The sequence below is a fragment of the Pan troglodytes genome, chromosome 12, assembly GCF_028858775.2.
Source record: "Pan troglodytes isolate AG18354 chromosome 12, NHGRI_mPanTro3-v2.0_pri, whole genome shotgun sequence".
NCBI lineage: Eukaryota > Metazoa > Chordata > Mammalia > Primates > Hominidae > Pan > Pan troglodytes.
This window is the reverse complement of record NC_072410.2, coordinates 35,865,042-35,889,453: the sequence shown is the minus strand read 5'-3', so window position 1 is coordinate 35,889,453 and position 24,412 is coordinate 35,865,042. Positions and strand designations below refer to the sequence as shown.

The 24,412-nt window shown below is 38.8% G+C and overlaps 2 protein-coding genes and 1 long non-coding RNA gene across 3 annotated transcripts in view; all 3 read left to right on the top strand.

The window, feature by feature from the left end:
- Nucleotides 1–4,168: 4,168 nt before the first annotated feature.
- Nucleotides 4,169–7,005, top strand: LOC134807800 (anaphase-promoting complex subunit 1-like). Its single transcript, XM_063788986.1, has 3 exons — nucleotides 4,169–4,438; nucleotides 6,141–6,302; nucleotides 6,795–7,005. The coding sequence occupies exons 1-3, from the start codon at nucleotides 4,226–4,228 to the stop codon at nucleotides 6,819–6,821; spliced, it is 402 nt and encodes a 133-aa protein (XP_063645056.1). The 5' UTR covers nucleotides 4,169–4,225; the 3' UTR covers nucleotides 6,822–7,005.
- A 4,450-nt stretch (nucleotides 7,006–11,455) lies between these two features.
- On the top strand, nucleotides 11,456–12,491 carry LOC134807801 (uncharacterized). Its single transcript, XR_010149076.1, has 3 exons — nucleotides 11,456–11,509; nucleotides 11,714–11,814; nucleotides 12,410–12,491. It is a non-coding gene; the product is annotated as an uncharacterized LOC134807801 (long non-coding RNA).
- Nucleotides 12,492–16,305: 3,814 nt separating this feature from the next.
- LOC107973078 (anaphase-promoting complex subunit 1-like) overlaps nucleotides 16,306–24,412 on the top strand; it is a 67,668-nt gene continuing 59,561 nt past the window's right edge. The window contains 4 exon segments of the mRNA XM_054677994.2: nucleotides 16,306–16,368; nucleotides 19,537–19,682; nucleotides 20,726–20,946; nucleotides 22,014–22,223. Of these exon segments, the coding sequence (XP_054533969.2) occupies nucleotides 16,311–16,368; nucleotides 19,537–19,682; nucleotides 20,726–20,946; nucleotides 22,014–22,223 (635 nt within the window). The 5' untranslated portion in view covers nucleotides 16,306–16,310.

Genomic DNA, 24,412 nt, shown 5'->3' with positions numbered 1-24,412 from the left:
CTGAGCTGTGAGGATTGCTTGAGGCCAGGAGTTCAAGATCAGTCTGGACAACATAGCAAGACCCCCATCTCTATTAAAAAAGAAAAAAAAGAAGGAAAAGCTAATTTAAAAATTATGACTACCCAGAGGACATCAACCATTTCTGTATCTAAATTAGCAAACTTATTGCAACATAAATCTCTGTTCCTTAAATACTTTTCAGACTAAGTGTGCCATGCTTGTTGGTCTTTTACTTCTTTGTGCACAAATGCAGTAGTAGAAGGAAGAAAATGAGATGGGCTGGGGTACTGAGTGTCAGTTAAGGGATCTGGCTTTGCTCAGGACCTTGGACAATGAGAGATCTATCGGTTCTAATTATATCTATAGCTATATACGCAGGTGCATATGCATTTATATTATTTTACATAGTTCAAAACATTCTCTGATAGATTGATCTAAAATCAGCTTGTATTTGGGAAATTTTCTTATTGTTTGGCGGTCTTAGTTCTTAGCTCAAACCTGGTGAGCAGAGAGGTCTAGATTCGAGCCCCCACTCACCTCCTTGGCTGAGCATCTGTATCTTGTGGCCCTGGGCCTATCAGCAAGATATAAATTGGAACCTGGACTGGACACTAACTGGTGCCCTGCCTTGGGGGAATGGCTTTCCTATCTGGGTCCCACAGTTCTCATATGAATCACACCTACTTCACAGGACATTTTGTGTGATCAGAGTCAGCATGTAATGCAGTGTGTTCTGTGCCCACCACCCCACACATGCTTACTGAGCACATGCTCTGCTATTCCGGGCCCTGTGCATTCCAGGCATTGTGCATATATTGATAAACTAAACAGATAAGATTTTTGTCCACGGGGAGCATAGAGTCTTGTGAGATAGACAAATAATAGGCCAGGCGTGGTGGCACACACCTGTAATCCCGGCAGTTTGGGGGGCTGAGATGGGAGGATCACTTGAGTCCAGGTGTTCGAGACCAGCCTGGTTAATGTAGTGAAACTTCATATTTATTTTTTTAAAAAAGCAAATAATAAATAAATGCTATAAAAATGTGCAATTAATGAGCCTGGTAAAGAAATAGAGGCCCAGATGAGACTTGGAAAATAAATTTTTTTTTTGAGGCAGTCTGGCTCTGTCACCAGGCTGGAGTGCAGTGGCACAATCTCGGCTCACTGCAAGCTCCACCTTCCAGGTTCATGAAATTCTCCTGCCTTAGCCTCCCGAGTAGCTGGAATTACAGGTGCCCGCCACCATGCTCAGCTAATTTTTTGTATTTTTAGTAGAGACGGGTTTCACCATGTTAGCCAGGATGGTCTTGATCTCCTGACCTTGTGATCCACCCGCCTTGGCCTCCCAACGTGCTGGGATTACAGGCGTGAGCCACCACGCCCAGCCGGAAAATAAATAATTTAAATAAGTTGTTGCAACCTTATTCTGTGGCTTGAAGAAAATGTGACTGTGGAACCTGAGCTACATAGCTAACAGCTGCAACTTCTGCTTATCTGATTATAGATTCATCCTTTTAAAATTTTTTTTTGTTTGTAAAATGTTGTGAAAGACTGAATGGCACCAAGATAAGACTCCTTCCCTTCTGAGTCACTGATCTTTTGTTATAGATTAACTTCTTCTCTTGTACCAGGTGGCACAAAATACTCCATGACTATTAAATTACTTAAGATGCAGCTGGAAGCTGCATCAGCTCAAGATGAGCGCCTTTATAATCTCCCTCACCAAAGTCAAACAAAACAAAACAAAACAAAAGAGCTTATCTAAAAAAATATAGAAATACACTTACTTCCAGATTTACAAACAAGTGGAGTTATTTCATCTAGTGGGTGCAGCATGCTGAACATAGTGGGCAAACGTTCTCTAGCAATAAACAAATAATCAATTAATTACCAATACGAGTATGTCTGTGCACAAATTTTGCACTTCTATTGAAAAGAAATCTCCAGATTACACGAGCAACTAGAAACCTACTATCTCAAAATGCAATCTTCTGAACTTTGTACATACTATTTTTCACATTGTCTTCTATTTCATTCCTAGAAATCTCTCCCCTGAGAGTAATTCTATCAATGCACCAACAGAGGAAAATCAATATAGTCCAGAGAATTTCTGCAAACAGCAGTCATCACAGTACAGAACAAATGGAGTAATGTGTATAAAGCAGTCTTTTTTTATTGACCTCTCTTACTGGCAGTGTGTCTTTGGCAGCTAAGAAAGAAATTTATTCTCCCATACGTGCTGACGAAGGAATGCATTTTTTAAAAAAGGAAGAAACAAACTACTTCAAGTAAATTAAGTCTGCTTTTTTTTTTTTTTTTGAGATGGAGTCTCACTCTGTTGCCCAGGCTAGAGTGCAGGGGCATGATCTCTGCTCACTGCAACCTCCACTTCCCAGGTTCAAGCGATTCTCCTGTCTCAACCTCCCGAGTAGTTGGGATTACAGGCACACACCACCACGCCCAGCTAGTTTTTTTGTATTTTTAGTAGAGACGGGCTTTCACCATGTTGGCCAGGCTGGTCTCGAACTCCTGACCTCAGGTGATCCACTCGCCTCGGCCTCCCAAAGTGCTGGGATTACAGGCGTGAGCCATCGCGCCTGGCCAAGAATAACATTTAATTCACAGCAAAATAACTTTGTGGCTTTAGAGGAGCTGCAAAGGAACTACATAGGCTTTGGGTGTTTGTGTAACCATATAGGACTCTTGCCCTATAAGCAGCAAGTCAATACATGGAAACAACGGGGATTGCAGCAGATAAAGTGTTTTACTTGCAGGGCCACCGAACTAGGAGACTGAGGAAACTTCAAGTCAGCCTCCCCAAAGAGTTAAGTTCTAGAGGTTTTTTTTTTTTTTTTTAGTTTTTTTTTTGAGACAGAGTCTTGCTCTGTTGCCCAGGCTGGAGTACAATGGCATGATCTCGGCTCGCTGCAACTTCCGCTTCCTGGGTTCACGCCATTCTCCCGCCTCAGCCTCCCGAGTAGCTGGGACTACAGGCGCCCGCCACCAAGTCCAGCTAATTTTTTGTATTTTTAGTAGAGATGGGGTTTCACCATGTTAGCCAGGATGGTCTCGATCTCCTGACCTGGTGATCCGCCCGCTTCGGCCTCCCACAGTGCTGGGATTATAGGCGTGAGCCACCGTGCCCGGCCCAGAGGTTTTAAAGAGAGGGTAGTGGGCTAAGGTATTGATTGGTCAGAGAATGAAGGATGAAGTCATAAGACAGAGAGATAAACCACATTCTTATGCTAATGTGGTTTCTTGATGGGGTCTTAAGACTAGCTTGCATCATCTCAAAAGTCTTAGGCTCCTAACATTAAAAATGCTGTCTATAGGAACATGGTATATATAAACAGGTCCAGGAAAGTGGATCAAAGGGCAATCTAATTATGCTTATCTGTGCTTTTGTCTAAAGCCTGGCTGCTTCCTAACCTTGTGATGAAGGCTTTAACAGTTATCCACATTTTTTTAGTAATAAACTGTACTGTAATAGATCAATAATTAGATTAATTAGATGTAATAATTAATTAAAACCTAATACCCTTAAATCTGCAAGCATAACTGTTCCGTGGCTAGAGTTATTCATGCCTCAGTTCTCTGGGTTTCGACCAATAATTGAAATTGATTGTAGTTATATATTTAGGTGGGATTGGGGGTGTCACAGCTACTTAAGACATTTGATAACCTATGTTTTTTGTAGATTGGTCAGCTGAAAGCAGTTCAACCTCTGATGAATTAGAGTAATGTGTGGTTTTTTATTGTTTTATTCCAATATGACAATGATCCCTTAGATGTACTTTTCAAATGAGGTTCTGGCATCTAACCAGAAATGACCTTAAATGTTGAGAAGCCATGTAGTTATGGGACTACAGAATACAACTTGTGTAAATACTTCATATATAAAGTATGGAAAAATTAGCGTATAGTAGTGGGAAACACGGGATAGGTGGTGCGGGACATAAGTACTTGTTGCATCTCAGTGGTTTCCTATAGTGGTAACTGTCAGTCTGTGACTAAAATGTAATAATTGCAACTGTCTGAATCAGATCTAGAATGCCCTTTTATGTTATGACCAACTTATACACTTACCAGTCTGATATAATTACTTGACACCTATGTAAGGATTAATGACTTGTGTGTTTATGGTATTTTTATTCTAGTTTTGAGTCTGGAAGCTGACCAGAATGTGTTTGAATTCATACAGAAATAATGTTGATATTTGGAACCCATGTCGAACTTCTATGAAGAAAGGACAACGATGATTGCAGCCAGGGATTTGCAGGAATTTGTTCCTTTTGGTCGAGACCACTGCAAGCACCACCCTAATGCTTTGAACCTTCAACTTTGCCAGCTGCAGCCAGCTTCTGAATTATGGTCTTCTTATGGTGCTGCTGGCTTTGTGGGATCCCTTCAGGAGGTTACAATCCACGAGAAACAGAAGGTTCCATTGAGTTTCCCATTGTGTTTTTGAAATGTAGAGTGATATAATCTACTTGTAATTTAAGGCTACTAAGATGCAACTGAGAGATCAGTGTGATGCCACTTCTAGGGTAGAGTTAAGGTGTGGTAATTTCAATAAATGTTGAAAATAATGACTTTATTACATTGTCATAGCGACTTATTTAGATACCCTCTATAACTTGTGGTTTTATTTATTCTCTATTTTTTAATTTTTTTGTTTGAGATGGAGTTTTGCTCTTTTTGCCCAGGCTGGAGTGCAGTGGTGCGATCTCGGCTCACCGCAACCTCTGCCTCCCGGGTTCAAGTGATTCTCCTGCCTCAGCCTCCCGAGTAGCTGGGATTACAGGCATGCACCACCACCCCTGCTAATTTTGTATTTTTAGTAGAGATGGGGTTTCTCCATGTTGGTCAGGCTGGTCTTGAACTCCGGACCTCAGGTGATCCACCCGCCTCGGCCTCCCAAAGTGCTGGGTTTACAGGCGTGAGCCACTGTGCTCGGCCAACTTGTGGTTTTATAATGTGAGTCAGGTTCAGTAGTATGATTGTTGTCCGTTTTAAACCTTTTTCTTTTCACTTAATATGTGGGGACCAGATTTCATGTTATTTAATGATTAAATGGTAGAGATTAGAAGTAGTCCCTGCTGCAGAAGATTTACATGTTTCTAAAGGAGAGAAGAAATGCCACAAAAGTAGGTAGAGTAATAGTTTTTTTTTTTTTTTTTTTCCTGAGATGGAGTTTCACTCTTGTTGCCCAGGCTGGAGTGCAATGGCACAATCTCAGCTCACCGCAACCTCTGCCTCCTGGATTCAAGCGATTCTACCGCCTCAGCCTCCCGAGTAGCTGAGATTACAGGCATGTGCCACCATGCCCAGTTAATTTGGGTTTTTTTTAGTAGAGGCGGGATTTCTCTATGTTGGTCAGGCTAGTCTCAAACTCCAGACCTCAGGTGATCCACCTGCCACGGCTTCCCAAAGTGCTGGGATTACAGGCGTGAGCCACCCACCACACCCGGCGAGTAATAGTTCTTAAGTAGGGGAATGAGATGTTAAGCGTGTGTCAGAAAATGAATCCCTCCTGCCTTATTCCATTGTCATATCCCTTTGGGATACCAAAATCTCGGGGAGGGAAAGCCTATGTAGTTACAAATGGAAACTTCTCTTTCTTCCATTCATTTTGGTGGGTGGGACAAAGGAAAAGAAGGTGAATATGTATGTGATTGCGAAGCAGGAAGTCTGCATTTGTGCGTGAGCTCCCCGAGTGATTCCACGCGCACCTCACTGTCCTTTCCCTACCCTACCTCATATACTTAATATGTCCTTTTAGTCTCCCAAGCATGTGATTTGACTTTTGGAACTATAGAGAAGGTGTACTTTTTGTTCGTTTTTGTTTTTGGCAGAGGAATATAGAGGAATAATATAAAACATTCAATATAGAGAATTATTGCATAAATTCTTCATGTAATTCTGTAGTGTAATGCATATATCCACATCCTCTGTTAATCAGTGTACCAAACTTTGTAGGAGTTGTGTTTGAATTGAGTCTGAATTGAGTGTGAATTGAATTGAGTTTGAATTGAGGAGTTGAGTTTGAATTTACTCCATGGGCAAATAAATTTTGTTCCAGATTTTTGAAGAACAAAAAAAGAGTGCTTGAATATGTCTTACATGTGTTAATTTTTAAGGAAAGCTGGCAGTTAAGGAAAGGAGTAAGTGAAATTGGAGGAGATGTGGACTATGATGAGGAACTCTATGTTGCTGGAAATATGGTGATATGGAGCAAAGGAAGTAAAAGCCAGGCATTGGCAGTTTATAAAGCGTTTACAGTTGACAGTCCTGTTCAGCAGGTGAGTTGATTTGAATTTTAGCATTTGATTCACTATTTAATGCAATTAAAAAAAAGTTTTGTTTTAAAATTTAACAGAAATGATAAAACCAGCCTAATGATCTCAGCAGCTGGGTGTACGTTGTAACATGACATAATGTGATGTGAAGATAATCGCAGGAAAATAAAAATTTAATTTTATTTTATATATCATCACTTTTTTTACACTCTCCTTTGTCAGTTTAATGGTAATCTTTAAACACTCTGTCCTTATGTAATTCAATTTGTTATTGCCAGCAAAAACCTATAAAACATTAAGAGTACAGAAATATTTTAACACATGATTACTATAATTGATTGCAAAGATTTGAATAAATAAAAATCATGGGATTCATAATGGTAGAGAGAAAGGAAAAAATCTGCTTTGCAACCATTGCAGTTGGCTGTTATAACTAACTGTTCTGAAAGTTGATAATGAAAGGGAAAGAATTAAGCATTTGCCATATTTTTTCAGGAAGACATGCAGTTCATCTCCATTTGATGAAGGAAAACTTGTACTTAGAGAAGAATGCCAGCTAATAAATGTAAAAGGAATTGTAGAATTAGAATATCACCATTTTGTAACCTCCAGTGCAATAATTGATTCCAACAAGGATTGTAAATGGATACTAACACGGTTGGTTGAAAGAATATTACCATGGCACCAACACATCACCCTGTGGATTACCTGGTAAATGTGAAGGAACAAATGTACCTCTACTTTGGAGTTATTTGTCAATCTCCACCTCAATCAAGTGATTGAGTTTAGCATAATTAGTAGTGGTATGAAGGAATATTATGTGCTTCTAGCTGTAATACAGAATGAAGTACGTGATGTCATCTAAGTTTTCTTCCCCAAAATATGAATATTTAGACCTAACTTCCTGTTTATAGGAAATATAGGCAATAGAGAATATTTTAAAATACCATGAGATAAGGAAATAGATAGCTAGGAATGGCTAAAGCTTTATTATTATTATTGTTATTTATTTATTTGTTTTTTGAGATGGAGTCTTGCTCTGGCACCCAGGCTGGAGTGCAGTGGCATGATCTCAGCTCACTGCAAGCTCTGCCTCCCAGGTTCATGCCATTCTCCCGCCTCACCCTCCCGAGTAGCTGGGACTACAGGTGCCCGCCACCACACCCGGCTAATTTTTTTTTAATATTTTTAGTAGAGCTGGGGTTTCACTGTGTTAGCCAGGATGGTCTCGATCTCCTGACCTTGTGATCTACCCACCCACCTCGGCCTCCCAAAGTGCTGGGATTACAGGCATGAGCCACCATGCTCAGCCAAGCTTGATAATTATTAAAACTGGCTGATGAGGATTCATTATCCTATTCTGTTTACTTTGTATTTATTTGAAATTTTCCATTATAAAAAGTTTGTAGTCTACATTCTGGTTTCTTTAAAAAAGTCACGGAGAAAGAAAAAAAGGTGGGGACTGTTCTACATTGAAAGAGACTAAAGAGACATCACCAAATGGAGTAATTTTTGATCCTTGTTAAATGAACTTTGATTGAGTCCTGGTTTTAGAAAACTAGCTAAAAAGATATTTTTGGGGAAAATTTGGGAAAGTTGAAAATTACTGGCCAGTAGCTGATGTTAGAGAAGTATTATTTTTTTCTTAGGGATGATGATTTTATGGTTTTATAGGAGAACATCTTTATTTTTAGAAAAGGCATGGTGAAGTATTTAGGGGTGAAATGTCATGATGTGTGTGCAATTTATTTTTAGACAGTCAGCATTCCCATTCCAAAAATCCCATATGTACACAAATGCACACATACAAACAAATATGGCAAAATTTTCATGATTGTTGGATTTAGGTGAAATATGTCTGCTGAATTATTTCAACTTTTCTTACTGAAAATTTTTATAACAAAAAGTTGGAGGAAGAACTAATGCATTTATTGTAGATGAATTAGGGTTGACAAGAGGTTTTGGAAGCTTTGACTGATGTTAAGGTTCATTTTTGTAAATGCTGAAATCTTTGTATCTGGACACTGCTTCCTCCCACTCCTCCCACCTACTATTAACTATTTCCTGATGAGTACTGTATTCTAACTATTTATTGGAAAGGATAAACTGAATCATTATTCCAACACTGGAGGGCATATGTGAAAGCATTTGTGTCCTGGAGTGTTGAAGCCAGTGATCTTTTTGATGGTAATTTTTTTCCCATATAATTCATATAGTTAGTATAGATGTGAAAAGTGCATTTGATGATATCCAAGTAGTTCTTTGCTTCTATATCTTCATCTTAATTTCTCCAAGAACAGTTGCCTGTTTACTAGATTCCATGGAAGTGCAGTTAGATACATTATCTCCTTTATCTTAAGATCACTTGTAAGTGTAATTGTAAGATTTGGAATTTCAGTCTTTTGATCTGGAAAATATATTGTTACTTAATCATGCTAATATGGAGAAAGATAATTTTCTATTTTGTTTATGAAATAATATCAGGTATATGTGACTCAGATTTTATCTGTTCATTGTTTTACCTATCCTGCAAGTATTTTTTTTGGTTGTTCTTTTTATTTTTTCATTTATTCTTTTTGTTTTTTAATAGAGATGGGGGTCTCACTATGTTGTCCAGGCTGGTCTTGAACCCCTGGGCTCTAGTGATCCTCCTGGCTTGGCCTCCTAAAGTGCTGAGATTACAGGCGTGAGCCACTGTGCCTGGTCTTCTGCAAGTATTTAGTCTCACTCTGTTTCAGACGTTATGCTGGGGCTACAAAGGTGAATGTAGTTTCTGCCATTGAAGGACTCATAGCCTAGAAAGGAGAACAAACAGATCAACTGAAATGCTGTATTCTGAATGCTGTATAATAACTACCTGTGCACAGAGTGATGAGAGCCCAAAGGACTGAGTGCCAAAGGGAGGGTTTTTCAAAGAAGATGCTATTTGTGTTATAAAATGGTGGCAGAAGGGCATTCTAGGCAGAGGAAATCACAGCAAAAAGAATTATGGAAAAAGATGACTTTTTAAACTTCAGAATGGCTGTACACAAAGAGTGGGTGTGGAGAGATGCAAGTGGATGCTGGCAGTATACAGACCAAAGGGCCTTGTATATAAACCAAGGAATTTGGATTTTAAACTGTGTGCTGAAGGGAGCCTGCCAAGGATTTTAAAATGGAAGCGATCAATTTTGTGTTTTGAGAAGAGATTGCTTTGTTAGCAATATATATATAGGATTGACTGGAGAGGAGGGAGACTGTTGTCAGGGGCACTATTTTGTGACTGTTCAGGTAAAAGATTGGTGCCTTGGCAAAGAAGGGGTGATAAAGCAGAGGGAGATGTGGAAGGGGTTAATGATCTCTTAGATATCAGGGATAAAAGAGATGTTAAAATATTTACTTTTAGAGGCTGAGAGGATGGGATTTCATGAAAGGAAGTTGAGACTGTAATCGGTGCATTGTAGATTTTGGACATTTCAGGTTGGAGCACAGCTCTCATGCATGGTTTTCTTCATGAATTTTCATTTCTTAACCATTAAAATCTCCCACAACTCAGCAATAAAACAAACTACCCAATTAAAAAATTGGGCAGAAGGACTTAAATGGACATTTTTCTAAAGATGCACACATGGTCAATAAGCACATGAAAAGATGCTCAGCTTCGCTAATCATTAGGCAAATGCAAATTACAACCACAATGAGATACCACTTTACTAGGTTGGCTGTTATTAAAGAAACATAACAAGTGTTGGTGAGGATGTCCAGAAATTGGAACCCCTGTGCATTGCTGATGGGAATGTAACATAGCTGCTGTGGAAAAGTTTGGCGATTTCTCAAAAAGTTATACATGTAGCCAGGCATGGTGGTGCATGCCTGTACTCCCAGCTGTTCAGGAGACTGAGGCAGGGGGGGTCACATGAACCCAGGAGTTCTAGGCTGCTGCGAGCTAGAATCATGCCTTGCATTGCAGTTTGGGTGACAGAGTGAGACCCCATCTCTTAAAAGAAAAGTTACACTTAGAATTACCATTATGATCCAGCAGTTCCAGTTCTAGGTATATGCACAATTGAATTGAGAGCAGGGACTCACAAATACTTGTATACCAGTGTTTTCAGCAGCATTATTTATGACAGCCAAAAGGTAGAAACAACCCATGTCCATTGACAGATGAATGGATAAACAAATGTGGTATATGCTAACAGTGGAATATTGTTTAGCTTTAAAAAGGGATAAAATTCTGATACATGCCATAACATGGATGAACCTTGAAAACATTATGTTAGGTGAAATAAAAGAGATATAAAAGGACAAATGTTGTACAGTTTCACTTACATGAGATACCTAGCACAGGCCTTTTCATAGGGAAAGTGGAATAGAGGTTACCAGAGCTCAGGGCATTGGGAAATAGGGAGTATTGTTTAATGGGCACGGAGTTTCTGTTTGAGATGAGGAAAAAGTTCTGGAAATGTGCAGTATTGTACAAGCTCACAAATTGTACTAAGCTCGTCAATTTAATGTTAATGCCACTGAATTGTCTACTTAAAAATTGTTAAAATGTTAATTTTCATATTGTGTATATTTGACCACAGTTTAAAAAAAACCACAAAATGCTGTTAAATAATAAGTGATTGCCAAGTATGTCAGTTAAAGTTTAATAGCTTTTCCTAGTTCATATTTTGTAAGATGGGCTTTTAAGAAAAGGAGGAGTTAGTTTTTCTAAATACTTTTTCAAAAGTCAGTCTAGAGAGAGTCTAAGAATAAGATCAATTGTTTAATCTAGAGATTGTAAAGTTTGAATAATCTTTAGTTTTGTATAGGATATAGGGTTTAGTATGGTTTGAGCCACTATTTGAATTTTTGCTGCAAAGTTTCTATCTGGTAGATTTTTTGATTCTTGTCTTCTCTTTTTGTAAAATTTATTTTTTTAATTTAAAATTTTAATTCCTATGGATCTTTTCATAAAATTTAATTGCAAACATATTTTGTCTTTCCTTATCATATTTATCATTTATTACTCTAATTTATTTTTTCTTATTCTTTTTGTTCCCATGATTGTACATGTTGAGCTGAGGAGGCAAAGTTATTATGTAGACGCTATTATTATTATTTAGATGCCATTAGTTAATAGATGATTATTTAGATATAATTTTCTTAGGTAAGCATTTTGTTTTGATTTTAGGCACTGTGGTGTGACTTCATTATATCACAGGATAAGTCTGAAAAGGCCTACAGTAAGTTTCTTTTTGAAATTTTATTTTTCTTATGATGATTCCAAATATTTATCTCATTGTATTTTTCATTCAAATGAAGTAGCCACTAGTAATAGTGGTTTACCATAAGCATCTTTATATTGTGCATTAAATAATTTGTGCTGTTAGGATTGAATTCCTTTGAGGGAAAAAACATATAAGTCTTGTTGTACCCTTTCTTTTCAGGTAGCAATTAAGTAGAAAAATGCATATGTATATTGCAAAGCTCATGTATTAACATGCATAGCATAGAAGGAAAGGATTACATAGCTTCATTACCATTTCAGGTAAACAAGTGTTTCAAATTTTGGGGGGGTTTTGTTGGAGAACATTTTTGAATTAATTGGTTTTAGAGGCATGTCTTATGTCTCATGTTTCGTAGTAGTCAAAAATGTTATTTTTACTCAAAATAACTAAATTTTGGCAGCTTTAGTGGCTTACCATTTTTCTGTACTTCACAAAAAAATAAGTTATTTAATGAAGTAAATTAGGAAGTCTTCTGTGGTATGTGTTTGTTGGTTTAAATGATATGTAAGAACTTTTGGTTATATTAAATAAGGCATATGAATAACACCAGTCTTTTTTTGTTACTCATCGTCTTTTTAATGCCTAGGGCTATTGTTAACACATTGTCATTTTGTTACTGATCCTGGCCAGTGGCAGGAATTTCACATTGAACAACTCCTCTTTATTAGATTTGATTTTATCTTAGAGTTGCTTATTTGTATTACTTTTTAAGAAAATACCGTATTTAATGATTATGTTACTTTGTAAAGCTATTACTAAATTGGAAAATAAAACATTCTGTAATGTTTCTTTAAAACATTTTATAAAGGGGTAGGTTCTCTTACTTCTATCTTTTCCCACCCTTTTACCTGAAAGGTTGCAAATGTTTGGCCCACTAAATATGGATTGTTGTTTGAACGAAGCGCTTCTTCACATGAAGTACCTCCAGGTTCACCCAGGTATTCATTTTATTCACTTCAGAATATTACTGCTTGGGATTTGTGTGTGTGTGTTGGTTCTGAGGTTTATCTAAAAGTTTGAGATGATGATAATTTTCATGCTGACAGCATAGATATATGCCATTTTCTCTCATCTCAGTACAAGTTGAGTATCCCTGATCCAAAAACCTGAAATTCTCCAAAATCTGCAACTTGTTGAGCTCCAGCATGACACTCAAAGGAAATGCTTATTGGAACATTTCAGGTTTTGGATTCTCGAATTAGGGTTGCTGTCATCAAAAAGATAATATGTCATGATCAAATGGGTTTTGTCTCAGGGATGCAGGGATGGTTTAACATACACAAGTCAATAAATGTGACACATCACATAAACAGAATTAAAAATCATATGATCATCTCAATAGATGCAGAAAAAAGCATTGGATAAAATTCAGCATCCCTTGATGATAAAAACAAACTAGGCATAGAAGGGACTTACCACAAATTAATAAAAGTCATATACAACAAACCCACAGCCAACATCATACTGAATGGGGAAAAGTTGAAAGCATTCCCCCTGAGAACTGGAAGAAGACTAAGATGCCTACTTTCACCACTTCTATTCAGCATAGTACTGGAAGTTCTGGCCAGAGCAATCAGGCAAGTGAAAGAAATAAAGGACATCCAGATTTGAAAAGAGGAAGTCATACTATCACTATTTGCTGATAATATGATTATATACCTAGCAAACCCTATAGACTCCTCCAAAAGACCCCTAGATTTGATAAATAAATTCAGTAAAGTCTCAGATTACAAAATCAGTGCACACAAATCAATAGCACCGCGATACAACAACAATGACAAAGCTGAAAATCAAATCAAGAACTCAGTCTCTTTTTTTTCGAGACGGAGTTTTGCTCTTGTTGCCCAGTCTGGAGTGCAGTGGCATGATCTCGGCTCACCACAACCTCTGCCTCCCAGGTTCAAGTGATTCTCCTGCTTCAGCCTCCTGAGTAACTGGGATTACAGGCATGCACCACCACGCCTGGCTAAATTTTTGTATTTTTAGTAGAGACGGGGTTTCTCCATGTTAGTTATGCTGGTCTCGAACTCCCGACCTCAGGTGATCCGCCCACCTTGGCCTCCCAAAGTGCTGGGATTATAGGCATGAGCCACCGCACCTGGCCAAAAATTCAATCACTTTTATAGGAGCAGCAAAAAGCCAAAAACAAAAACCTATGAATACGCTTAACCAAGGAGGTGAATCATCTCTATAAGGAGAACTACAAAACACTGCTGAAAGAAATCACAGATGACACAAACAAATGGTAACACATCCCATGATCATGGATTTGAAGAATCCATATTGTGAAAATGATCATCCTGCCAAAAGCAATCTATAGATTTCACCATAATTCTCATCAAAATAAGATCTTTTTTTAATAGAGTTAGAAAAAAACAATTCTAAAATTCATATGGAACCAAAAGAGCCCAAAATAGCCAAAACAATCCTAAGCAAAAAGAACAAGTATGTAGCCATCACATATACTGCAAGGCTATAATTACCAAAACAGCATGGTACTGGTATAAAAGTAGGCACATAGACCAATGGAACAGAATAGAGAAACCAGAAATAAAGCCAAATACTTGTAATCAAGTATTTGATCTTTGACAAACAAGCATACAAAAACATAAATTGGGGGAAGGACATCTTATTTAGTAAATGGTGCTGGGAAAACTGATACCTTTTTTAGAAGAATGAAATTGGATTTTTTTATCTCTCACCTTATACAAAAGTCATTTCAAGAGGGATCAAAGGCTTTAAGCCCTGAAACCATAAAAATTCTAGAAGATAACCTCGGAAAAACTCTTCTGGACATTGGCCTAGGCAAGGAATTTATGACTAAAACACCAGAAGCAAATACAACAAAAACAATAAATAAATGGGACCTGATTAAAATAAAAAGCTTCTGCACAGCAAAAGAAATGTCAGAATAGACAGATAGTTCACACAGTGGGAGAAAATATTTGCAAACTGTGCATCCAACAAAGCACTAGTATCCAGAATATATAAGGAACTCAGATCAGCAAGACAGAAGCTCAAAAAGTGGGTAAAGGACATGAGTAGACAGTTCTCAAAAGAAGATATACAAATGGCCAACAAACATGAAACTGCTCAATATCACTAATCATCAGAGAAACACAAATGAACACCACAGTGAGATCTCACCTTACTCTTTAAGGAATGGCCATTATTAAAGAGTCAGAAAAACAATAGATGTTGGCATGGATGTGGTGGAAGGGGAATGCTTATACACTGCTGGTGGGAACATAATTAGTATGACATCTATGGAAAACAGTATGGAGATTCGTTAAAGAACTAAAAGTACGTCTACCATTCAATCTAGCAGTCCCATTACTGGGTGTCTACCCAAAGGAAAAAAAAAAGTCATTATATGAAAAAGATACATGAACATGTATGTTTATTGCAACACAATTCACAATTGCAAAGATAAGGAAGCAGCCTAAGTGCCCATTGACCAATGAGTGAATAAAGAAAATGTATATATACACCATGGAATACTAATCAGCCATAACGGGGAAATGAAATAATGTCTTTTGCATCAAGCTGGATGGAACTGGAGGCCATAATTCTAAGTGAAGTAACCCAGGAATGGAAAACCAAATACTGCATGTTCTCACTTCCAAGTGAGAGCTAAGCAAGGAGTATGCAGAGGCTATATACAGAGTGTTATGATGGACTTTGGAGACTCAGAAGGAGGAGGGTGGGAAGAAGGTGTGGGATAAACAAACTACATGTTGCGTACAACATACACTACTCAGGTGACAGGTGCACTAAAATCTCAGAATTCACCACTACATAATTCTGTGTCACCAAAAGCCACTTGTACCCCCAAAAGAATTAGGGTTGCTCAACTGTTAGTGTAAGGTAAATAATCCAAAACACTTATGGTCCCAAGTATTTCAGATAAGGGATACTCAGCCTGTATGTACACTCATGAGCTCTACCCACTTGGCACTTAATTAGCCTTTTTTCCCAATCTAAGTGGTAAAATTGAATATGCAAATAAATGGCTTCAAAAAAGATTTGGCTGCGTACGGTGGCCCACGCCTGTAATCCCAGCACTTTGGGAGGCCGAGGCGAGTGGATCACCTGAGGTCAGGAGTTCGAGACCAGCCTGGCCAACATGGTGAAAGCCCGTCTCTACTAAAAATACAAAAAAACTAGCTGGGCGTGGTGGTGTGTGCCTGTAATCCCAACTACTCGGGAGGTTGAGACAGGAGAATCGCTTGAACCTGGGAGGTGGAGGCTGCAGTGAGCCGAGATCATGCCCCTGCACTCTAGCCTGGGCAACAGAGTGAGACTCCATCTCAAACAACAAAAAAAAGCAGACTTAATTTACTTGAAGTAGTTTGTTTCTTCCTTTTTTAAAAAATGCATTCCTTTGTCAGCAGGTATGGGACACACTGCCAGTAAGAGAGGTCAATAAAAAAAGACTGCTTTATACACATTACTCCATTTGTTCTGTACTGTGATGACTGCTGTTTGCAGAAATTCTCTGGACTATATTGATTTTCCTCTGTTGGTGCATTGATAGAATTACTCTCAGGGGAGAGATTTCTAGGAATGAAATAGAAGACAACGTGAAAAATAGTATGTACAAAGTTCAGAAGATTGCATTTTGAGATAGTAGGTTTCTAGTTGCTCGTGTAATCTGGAGATTTCTTTTCAATAGAAGTGCAAATTTTGTGCACAGACATACTCGTATTGGTAATTAATTGATTATTTGTTTATTTGTAGAGAATCTTTACCCACTATGTTCAGCATGCTGCACCCACTAGATGAAATAACTCCACTTGTTTGTAAATCTGGAAGTAAGTGTATTTCTATATTCTTTTAGATAAGCTCTTTTGTTTTTTTTTTTTTTTTTGACTTTGGTGAGGGAGATTATAAAGGCGCTTATATGAAAACTGACTTATAAAAATAATGTAATGTAAACATTTTACAAAAATAACTTCTATTTTGAATTTCTTGAATATCATGGTATTAACTGCTCAACAGTTATTTTAGTAAAAATAAGGTATATAAATCAGTGAGGAATACCGATATATTTATTAACCTACCTGTAGATGCTTTGTTCTTTAATAGTTAATAAGTAAATGAATGATACTTGGATGAAGTAAAGTTTATTTTTTGTTGTTGTTTTGGGTTTTTTTTTTTGAGAGGGGTCTTGCTCTGTGGCCCAGGCTGGTGTGCAGTGGCGCGATCTCAGCTCACTGTAACCTCTGCCTCCCGAGTTCAAGTGATTATCCTGCCTCAGCCTCCTGAGTAGCTGGGATTTCAGGCACACGCCACCGTGCCTGGCTAATTTTTTATATTTTTGGTGGAGACGGGGTTTCATCACGTTAGCCAGGCTGGTATTGAACTCCTGACTTCAGGTGATCCACCCACCTTGGCCTCCCAAAGTTCTGGGATTACAGGGGTGAGCCACCGTGCCCAGCTGCTTTTTATCTTCTATATTATGTCTTGGCAGACTACAGGCCATGGGCTAAATCTGGCCTGCAGCATGTTTTTGTAAAGCTTGTGAGCTAAGAATGTTTTTTTTTTGTTTTTTTTTGTTTGTTTGTTTGTTTTGTTTTTTTTGTTTTTTAAGACAGAGTTTTGCTCTTGTGCCCAGGCCAGAATACAATGGTGCGATCTTGGCTCACTGCAACCTCTGCCTCCTGGGTTCAAGCGATTGTCTTGCTTCAGCCTCCCAAGTAGCTGGGATTACAGGCGTGTGCCACCACACTCAGCTAATTTTGTATTCTTAGTAGAGACGTAGTTTCACCATGTTGGTCAGGCTGGTCTTGAACTCCTGACCTCAGGTGATCCACCCACCTCGGCCTCCCAAAGTGCTGGGATTACATCATGAGCCACCGCACCCAACATAAGAATGGTTTTTACCTTTTAAAGGGTTGTAGGAAATAACAAAGATTATGTGATAGAGTCAGTATGTGGACAGCAAACTGCACTATTTAGTCTTTGATCTTTTACAGAAAAAGTTCAAATTTTATGTTGTTACTAATTGCAGACAACCCGAATAAACATACTAGGGCCTGGGATTAAATGGCATGTAGCCTTTTTTTTTTTTTTTAAGTACAATTTCCATTTTATTTTTTCTCTGGAGAATAGTCTGTCTTCAATCTTTTTATTTTCATTTTGTTTTTTTTGAGATGGAGTCTCGCTTTGTTACCCAGGCTGCAGTGCAATGGCACGATCACAGCTCATTGCAGCCTCCGCCTCCCAGGTTCAAGCGATTCTCCTGTCTCAGCCTCCCTAGTAGGTGGGATTAGGGGTGTGCCATCATGCCCAGCTAATTTTTTGTATTTTAGTAGAGATGGGGTTTCACCTTGTTGCCCAGGCTGATCTCGAACTCCTGAACTCAGGCAATCCACCCACCTCGGCCTCCCAAAGTGCTAGGATTACAGACTTGAGCCACCGCGCCTCGCCTTGTCTTCAGTGTTTAAGGACTCAGCTCCTTACATGGGCTTTGGTGGGGGTTGTGGGGCAGCACTCCTCAAAGGTCTAAATCGGGGTGGGTGTGTTTGGTCCTTGTGGGCTTTACAAGGTGGATTCCTGACGACTTTTCTGTGAATTGCACATCTCACACAGTAATTTAGCTTCCCATACAGCTTGGGAAGCACATAGGCATTGAAGATACTCGCTTCAGAAATGTCCCTGACTGCTGCAGCCTCCACCACATTTCGAATGATGAATTAATTTCTTTTCTTTTTTTTTTTTTTTTGAGACAGAGTCTCACTCTGTTGCCCAGGCTGGAGTGCAGTGGCGGGATCTGGGCTCACTGCAAGCTCCACCTCCCAGGTTCACACCATTCTCCTCCCTCAGCCTCCCGAGTAGCTGGGACTACAGGGGCCCCCCACCACGACCCGCTAATTTTTTTATTTTAGTAGAGACGGGGTTTCACTGTGTTAGTCAGGATGGTCTCGATCTCCTGACCTTGTGATCCGCCTGCCTCAGCCTCCCAAAGTGCTGGGATTACAGGCGTTAGCCACCGTGCCCAGCCTCGAATGATGAATTTCTTAATGGCCTTGTCCTTGGGCACGCGTCGGGCACAGTTTGTGCAACGAATAGGCTGCATGTGGCTGCGCCCCTTTTTGGCATGATTATTGTTCCTTCTTTTCTTTGTCATCTTGGAGGCACGTACTGGAGGGAGGAGTGCAGCCATTATTGATCATATTTTTGAATAATATTTAGTGAACTAGAAGTTGCTTATTTGTAATGTCAAGTAGGATACAAAACTTTAACACAGTATGATTATAATTTTGTAAAAATATATGAAGTGTGTATATATGTATGAAAAAAACCAAAAATTCTCTAATGTATTAATAGTAGATATTTTGAGATGGTGGCATGATTTTTATTTATAAAGTATTTCTTATGATTATAAAATCATATTTTAAAATTTTTCAATATTTTAACTGAGTGGGAAACATTTCCTGTCAAATAAGGATATGGAGACCAGTCCATGGTACTTTAGATTAAAAGCTGAACTCACTGGGAAAAACCTTATTTTGCATGTGTAACTAGTAAAGCAGAAACAACAGTGTACTGTTCGGCACTGTCTGAATAGTAATTATAGAGTACAGCTTTCATACAGAAGAACAGAACCAATAAGGAAGTCAAACTTGGTAGAATAGTTGAGCGCAATTTATAAATAAGTCAGTTGAAGAAATCATCAACCTTTTACCTGTGGCTGATTCGTGTAATGGTGAGAGTCAGCACAAATCTTAACATTTAGCAACAGCATGTATGTGAAGCTAAAACTTGTAATGCTCTCATCTTTAATGTATTTTAAGGAAGTTGATGCCTAAAGTAAATTTATTAAAAATTCAGAGTTAATTATTTAAGATAGTAATAGATTTTATGCTCTCTTTGGCTTGGTTGTTCTTTATCTTTAACAATTTTAAGAGCTCCGTTCATAAATATCAGTCTTGTAAAGCCCATTGTTCTATACCTGATTTTTCTATTTTATTTTTAAGGTCTTTTTGGTTCATTACGGGTGCAATATGTTGTAGATCATGCAATGAAAATTGTTTTCCTCAATACTGACCCCTCTATTGTAATGACTTATGATGCTGTTCAAAATGTGCATTCTGTGTGGACTCTCCGGAGAGTCAAATCAGAGGTAAGGAGAAAGGCAAGTCACTTCTCCTTAATAGGAAAGGGTAGGCTGGGTGCACTGGCTCACACCTTTAATCCTAGCACTTTGGGAGGCCAAGGCAGGCAGATCACTTGAGGTCAGGATGTTCAAGACCAGCCTGGCCAACATGGTGAAACCCCATCTATACCAAAAATATAAAAAATTAGCCAGGTGTGGTGGCTTCTGTAATCCTATCTACTCGGGAGGCTGAGGCAGGAGAATCACTTGAACCTGGAAGGTGTAGGTTGCAGTGAGCCAAGATCGTGCCACTGCACTCCAGCCTGGGTGACAGAATGAGACTCTATCTCAAAAAAAAAAAAATGTATGTGTGTGTGTATATATATATATATATGTATGTATATATGTGTATATATATGTATGTATATATGTATATATGTATGTATATATGTATATATGTGTATGTATATATGTATATATATGTGTATATATATATGTGTGTGTGTGTATATATATATATGAAAGAGTAGTTAATACTTCATACCCTCACATTTTTTTTTTGGAAAAATCACTTGTGAATAGTTGTTTTATTATTATCATCATCATCATCATCATCATCATCATCATCATCATCATCATCTCTAGAGACAGGGCCTCACTCTGTCACCCAGGCTGAAGTATAATGGCACAATTACAGTTCACTGCAGCCTTGAACTCCTGGGCTCAAGTGATCCTCCTGCCTCAGCCTTCCGAGTAGCTAGGACTACAAGTGTGTACCACCACTCCCAGCTAATTTTTAATTTTTTGTAAAGATGGGATCTTGCTATGTTGCCCAGGCTGGTCTTGAATTCCTTGGCTCAAGCTATCCTCTCGCCTCACCCTCCCAAAGTGCTGGGATTATAGATGTAAGCCACGGCACCTGGCCTCATTTGAGAAATAGATTGAGCTTCTTAGGAAAGAAGAAATACTGTGTCTTTAGTAACTGACTTCAACTTGCATTCTTACAAGGAAATTGCTACTTTATTCTAATTATTGTTTTTTTTTCCTCTTTCTCTTTATTTTGACTTAAGGAAGAGAATGTTGTTTTAAAGTTCTCTGAACAGGGGGGAACCCCACAGAATGTGGCCACTAGCAGCTCCCTCACAGCACATCTCAGAAGCCTCTCCAAAGGAGATTCCCCTGTGACTTCACCTTTCCAGAATTACTCCTCCATTCACAGCCAGAGTCGCTCAACCTCATCACCCAGTCTACATTCTCGCTCACCTTCTATTTCCAACATAGCAGCTCTAAGGTAGAAGGGTTTCCTGGTTTTTCTTTCTAAGCTTTCTGTTTTGTTTTGAAGGATTTAGAATTGCTGTTGACAGCTGTTTTTAGGGGAAATATATTTAGGGGAGTTTTTTTAGGGGAAATAGCCATTATCCCAATTGAGACTTTTTTTTTTTTTTTTTTTTTGAGGCGGAGTCTTGCTGTGTCACCCAGGCTGGAGTGCAGTGGCGCAATCTTGGCTCACTGCAAACTCCGCCTCCCAGGTTCATGCCATTCTCCTGCCTCAGCCTCCAGCTGGGACTACAGGCGCCTGCCACCACGCCTGGCTAAGTTTTTTTTTTTGTATTTTTAGTAGAGATGGGGTTTCACTGTGTTAGCCAGGATGGTCTCGATCTCCTGACCTTGTGATCCGCCCACCTCGGCCTCCCAAAGTGTGGGGATTACAGGCGTGAGCCACCGTGCTCAGCCCTGAGCCAGTTTTACTAAGATTTCTAAGTTTACCATGTCACATTCTTTCCTGAGTCATATTTTGAAGCTGCCTATGCTTGTCCTAAGGTTAGTTGCCTCATTTCTACCACTATGTGGGCAACAGTTTGATGAATATTAATTCCCAAAATATTGTGGCACTATTTTATTTTTGCCTTAATTTATGTTAGTTTTTCTTTTTTTTTTTTGTTATTTGATATCTAAATGTATCTATTTCTCTATATAGATATATATTTAAATCACCAGATATGTATATCTGGTGCTACAGGGACATTGTTTTGTTGATATATATATGTCTGACTATACAGGGACATAGTTTAGAGCTTTTTGAATAATCATTCATTTTCCGAAAAAGAAGATGATCTAAGTTTTAGTTGTAAAAGATGAGTTCTTCTAATAATAATTCTAAATCTTTAGAATATAGTAAAGCACATTGACATGAACCATTTAAATAGCTACTCCTTTTTGAAAAATTTTAATTTCTGACCTGGATTATGCCATGAATGCTCTTCTGTCTGTGGAATTTTGGGAAGTGTCATTGGAGTGTGTGTCATATAAGCCTGCCCTGCTAACTGTGATGTACTCTCTCCTCTGTTTCTTTTGCAGTCGTGCTCATTCTCCTGCCTTAGGAGTGCACTCTTTTTCAGGGGTGCAAAGGTTCAACATTTCAAGCCATAATCAGTCTCCAAAGAGACATAGTATTTCTCATTCTCCAAATAGTAATTCTAATGGCTTCTTTCTTGCACCAGAAACGGAGCCAATTGTTCCTGAACTGTGTATTGACCATTTGTGGACAGAAACGATTACTAATATAAGGTTTGTTATATATATATTATTATATTCAAAGAAAAATGTTGCTGAAAGTCTTGGGAAATATATGGCATTTTATTTAAAGTTTCCTTTTAATGTGATCAGTTATTAATATATGTAAAAATATATAGAGATATGTATTAAGGCCACCTCAGTTTCAGTAGGGGATATTAATGATATTAAAGTGATCATAGGCTGGACGCGGTGGTTCATGCCTGTAATCCCAGCACTTTGGGAGGCTGAAGCTGGTAGATCACTTGAGCCTAGGAGTTCGAGACCAGCCTGGCCAACATTGTGAAACCCCGTCTCTACTAAAAATACAAAAATTAACTGGGTGTGGTGGTGCATACTTGTAATCCCAGCTACTCAGGTGGCTGAGGCAGAATTGCTTGAACCCAGGAGGCTGAGCTTGCAGTGAGCTGAGATCGTGCCACTGCACTCCAGCCTGGGTGACAGAGTGAGACTATCTCAAAAAAAAAAAGTCATCATAAAAATATTATTTTGTCATCTGATATTTCTTCCTTTATAGTAATAATCTCTCATTTTTCAGGTGTTTTTTGTTCTGGGGAGAAACAGTTAATTTCTATCAATGAGGAAATGTGGGTTTTTTAGCATGTTTCCTAAGTTTTATGTTCATGTTAGTTGAGTGCCAGCTTTACTTTTTGGGAAACATAGCTTAGATCTCTGTTCTGGGTGACCTTTCTTCTTTTATATTCTCTTTAATAATTCACGTGTTAATTTATATGCCAATGTGTGTGCTAGTTAACAGTCTAATAAGTCACTGTCCCTGTCCTCAAAAGAGGCAGATAGCTGAAGGATGGTGACACAGGAGGGACTACTTTTGCTGGTAGGGCTTTGAAAGATGAATAGGTATTTGCTAGGCAGGTAAGTTGAGAAAGACCACAGACGGCAGCTGGGATCAGAACAAAAGTTCTGGTGAGTGCGTGGTGTATTTAGGGAATTACAAGTACTCCCACTCTGGTTTTTGCAGAGAGGAGGGAAAAGGCTAATGAAGAGGAGGCTTCCTAGGTGCAGTGGCTCACACCTGTAATCACTCACTTTGGGAGGCTGAGGCAGATGGATCACTTGAGCTCAGGAGTTCAAGACCAACCTGCCCAACATGGTGAAACCCCATGTCTACTACAAATACAAAAATTAGCCAGGCATGATGGCGTGCATCTGTAGTCCCAGCTACTCTGGAGGCTGAGGTGAGAGAGTCATTTGAACCTGGGAGTTGGAGGTTGCAGTGAGCCAAGAGCACACCACTGTACTCCAGCTTGGGTGACAGAGTGAGACTGTCTGAAAAAAAAAAAAAAAAAAAAAGGAGGCTTGAGAGATTACTGATTGCCCTTTAGGCCTCTGGTCTGTTTGATGACAGCGGTAAGAAGGCACTTTATAAGTGTGTCGGAAGTTTGGGAAAGAGCAGAACAATAAATGTGGAATTGTCAGCTTATAAGTGGTGATTGAGGTAAGAGAATTAGATTAGAATTGAAGAATTATTGTATTCAATAATTGTGTGTACATGTAGTATATAGGCCTTTTCCCAAGGAGAGGGTTTTAACAATCCTTAGATTCTCAAAGGGATTTGTGGCCTCCAAATAGTTAAAATCCAGTGGTGTAGAATTAGAAGAGGGCTAGGAACTGAAGTCCTGGAAACTTAAGATTTGGGGAATGGAAAGAGACAAAGCTGGTGCAGAGAGACAAAGCAAAAGAGGTCAGATGGGAGAAGCAGCAGGAAATACAGAATACAAAAAAGAACATTTCAAGAATACAGAGATGCCAGTATTGCCAGGTACTGGTGAAGTGTGGCCCTGAGAGTTGAACCCAGAGAGGAGGAACCTGGGTGGCAGTGGGTTCCTTGGTGACCTTGGCCAGAGCATTTTAAGCTGGGAGGGTGGCGGGGGAAAGTGGAGTAGAAAAAGTAAATGGGGACTGAGGAAATGAACATAGGCATACAGACTCTTTAAGGAGTTTGCCTTTGAATAGGAATGAAGATACAAAATTAGAGGGAGTCTTGGTCAAGGAGAGTTTTGTTTTTGCTGAACTATAATAAAATTAGTTTTCATGACATCTTGCCCCAGTATTTTCTTTTTCTTTTTTTTTTTGAGACAGGGTCTCACTCTGTCACCCAGGTTGGAGTACAGTGAGTGACTCAATCACAGCTCACTGCAGCCTTGGCCTTCTGGGCTCAGGTG

Bases quoted from the DNA above. Each gene is read 5' to 3' on its own strand.
- LOC134807800 (XM_063788986.1), top strand. From the start codon at position 4,226: ATGTCGAACTTCTATGAAGAAAGGACAACGATGATTGCAGCCAGGGAT. The intron at 4,439-6,140 runs GTTCCATTGAGT...TTAATTTTTAAG, and splicing joins CAATCCACGAGAAACAGAAG to GAAAGCTGGCAGTTAAGGAA. The intron at 6,303-6,794 runs GTGAGTTGATTT...ATATTTTTTCAG, and splicing joins TTGACAGTCCTGTTCAGCAG to GAAGACATGCAGTTCATCTC.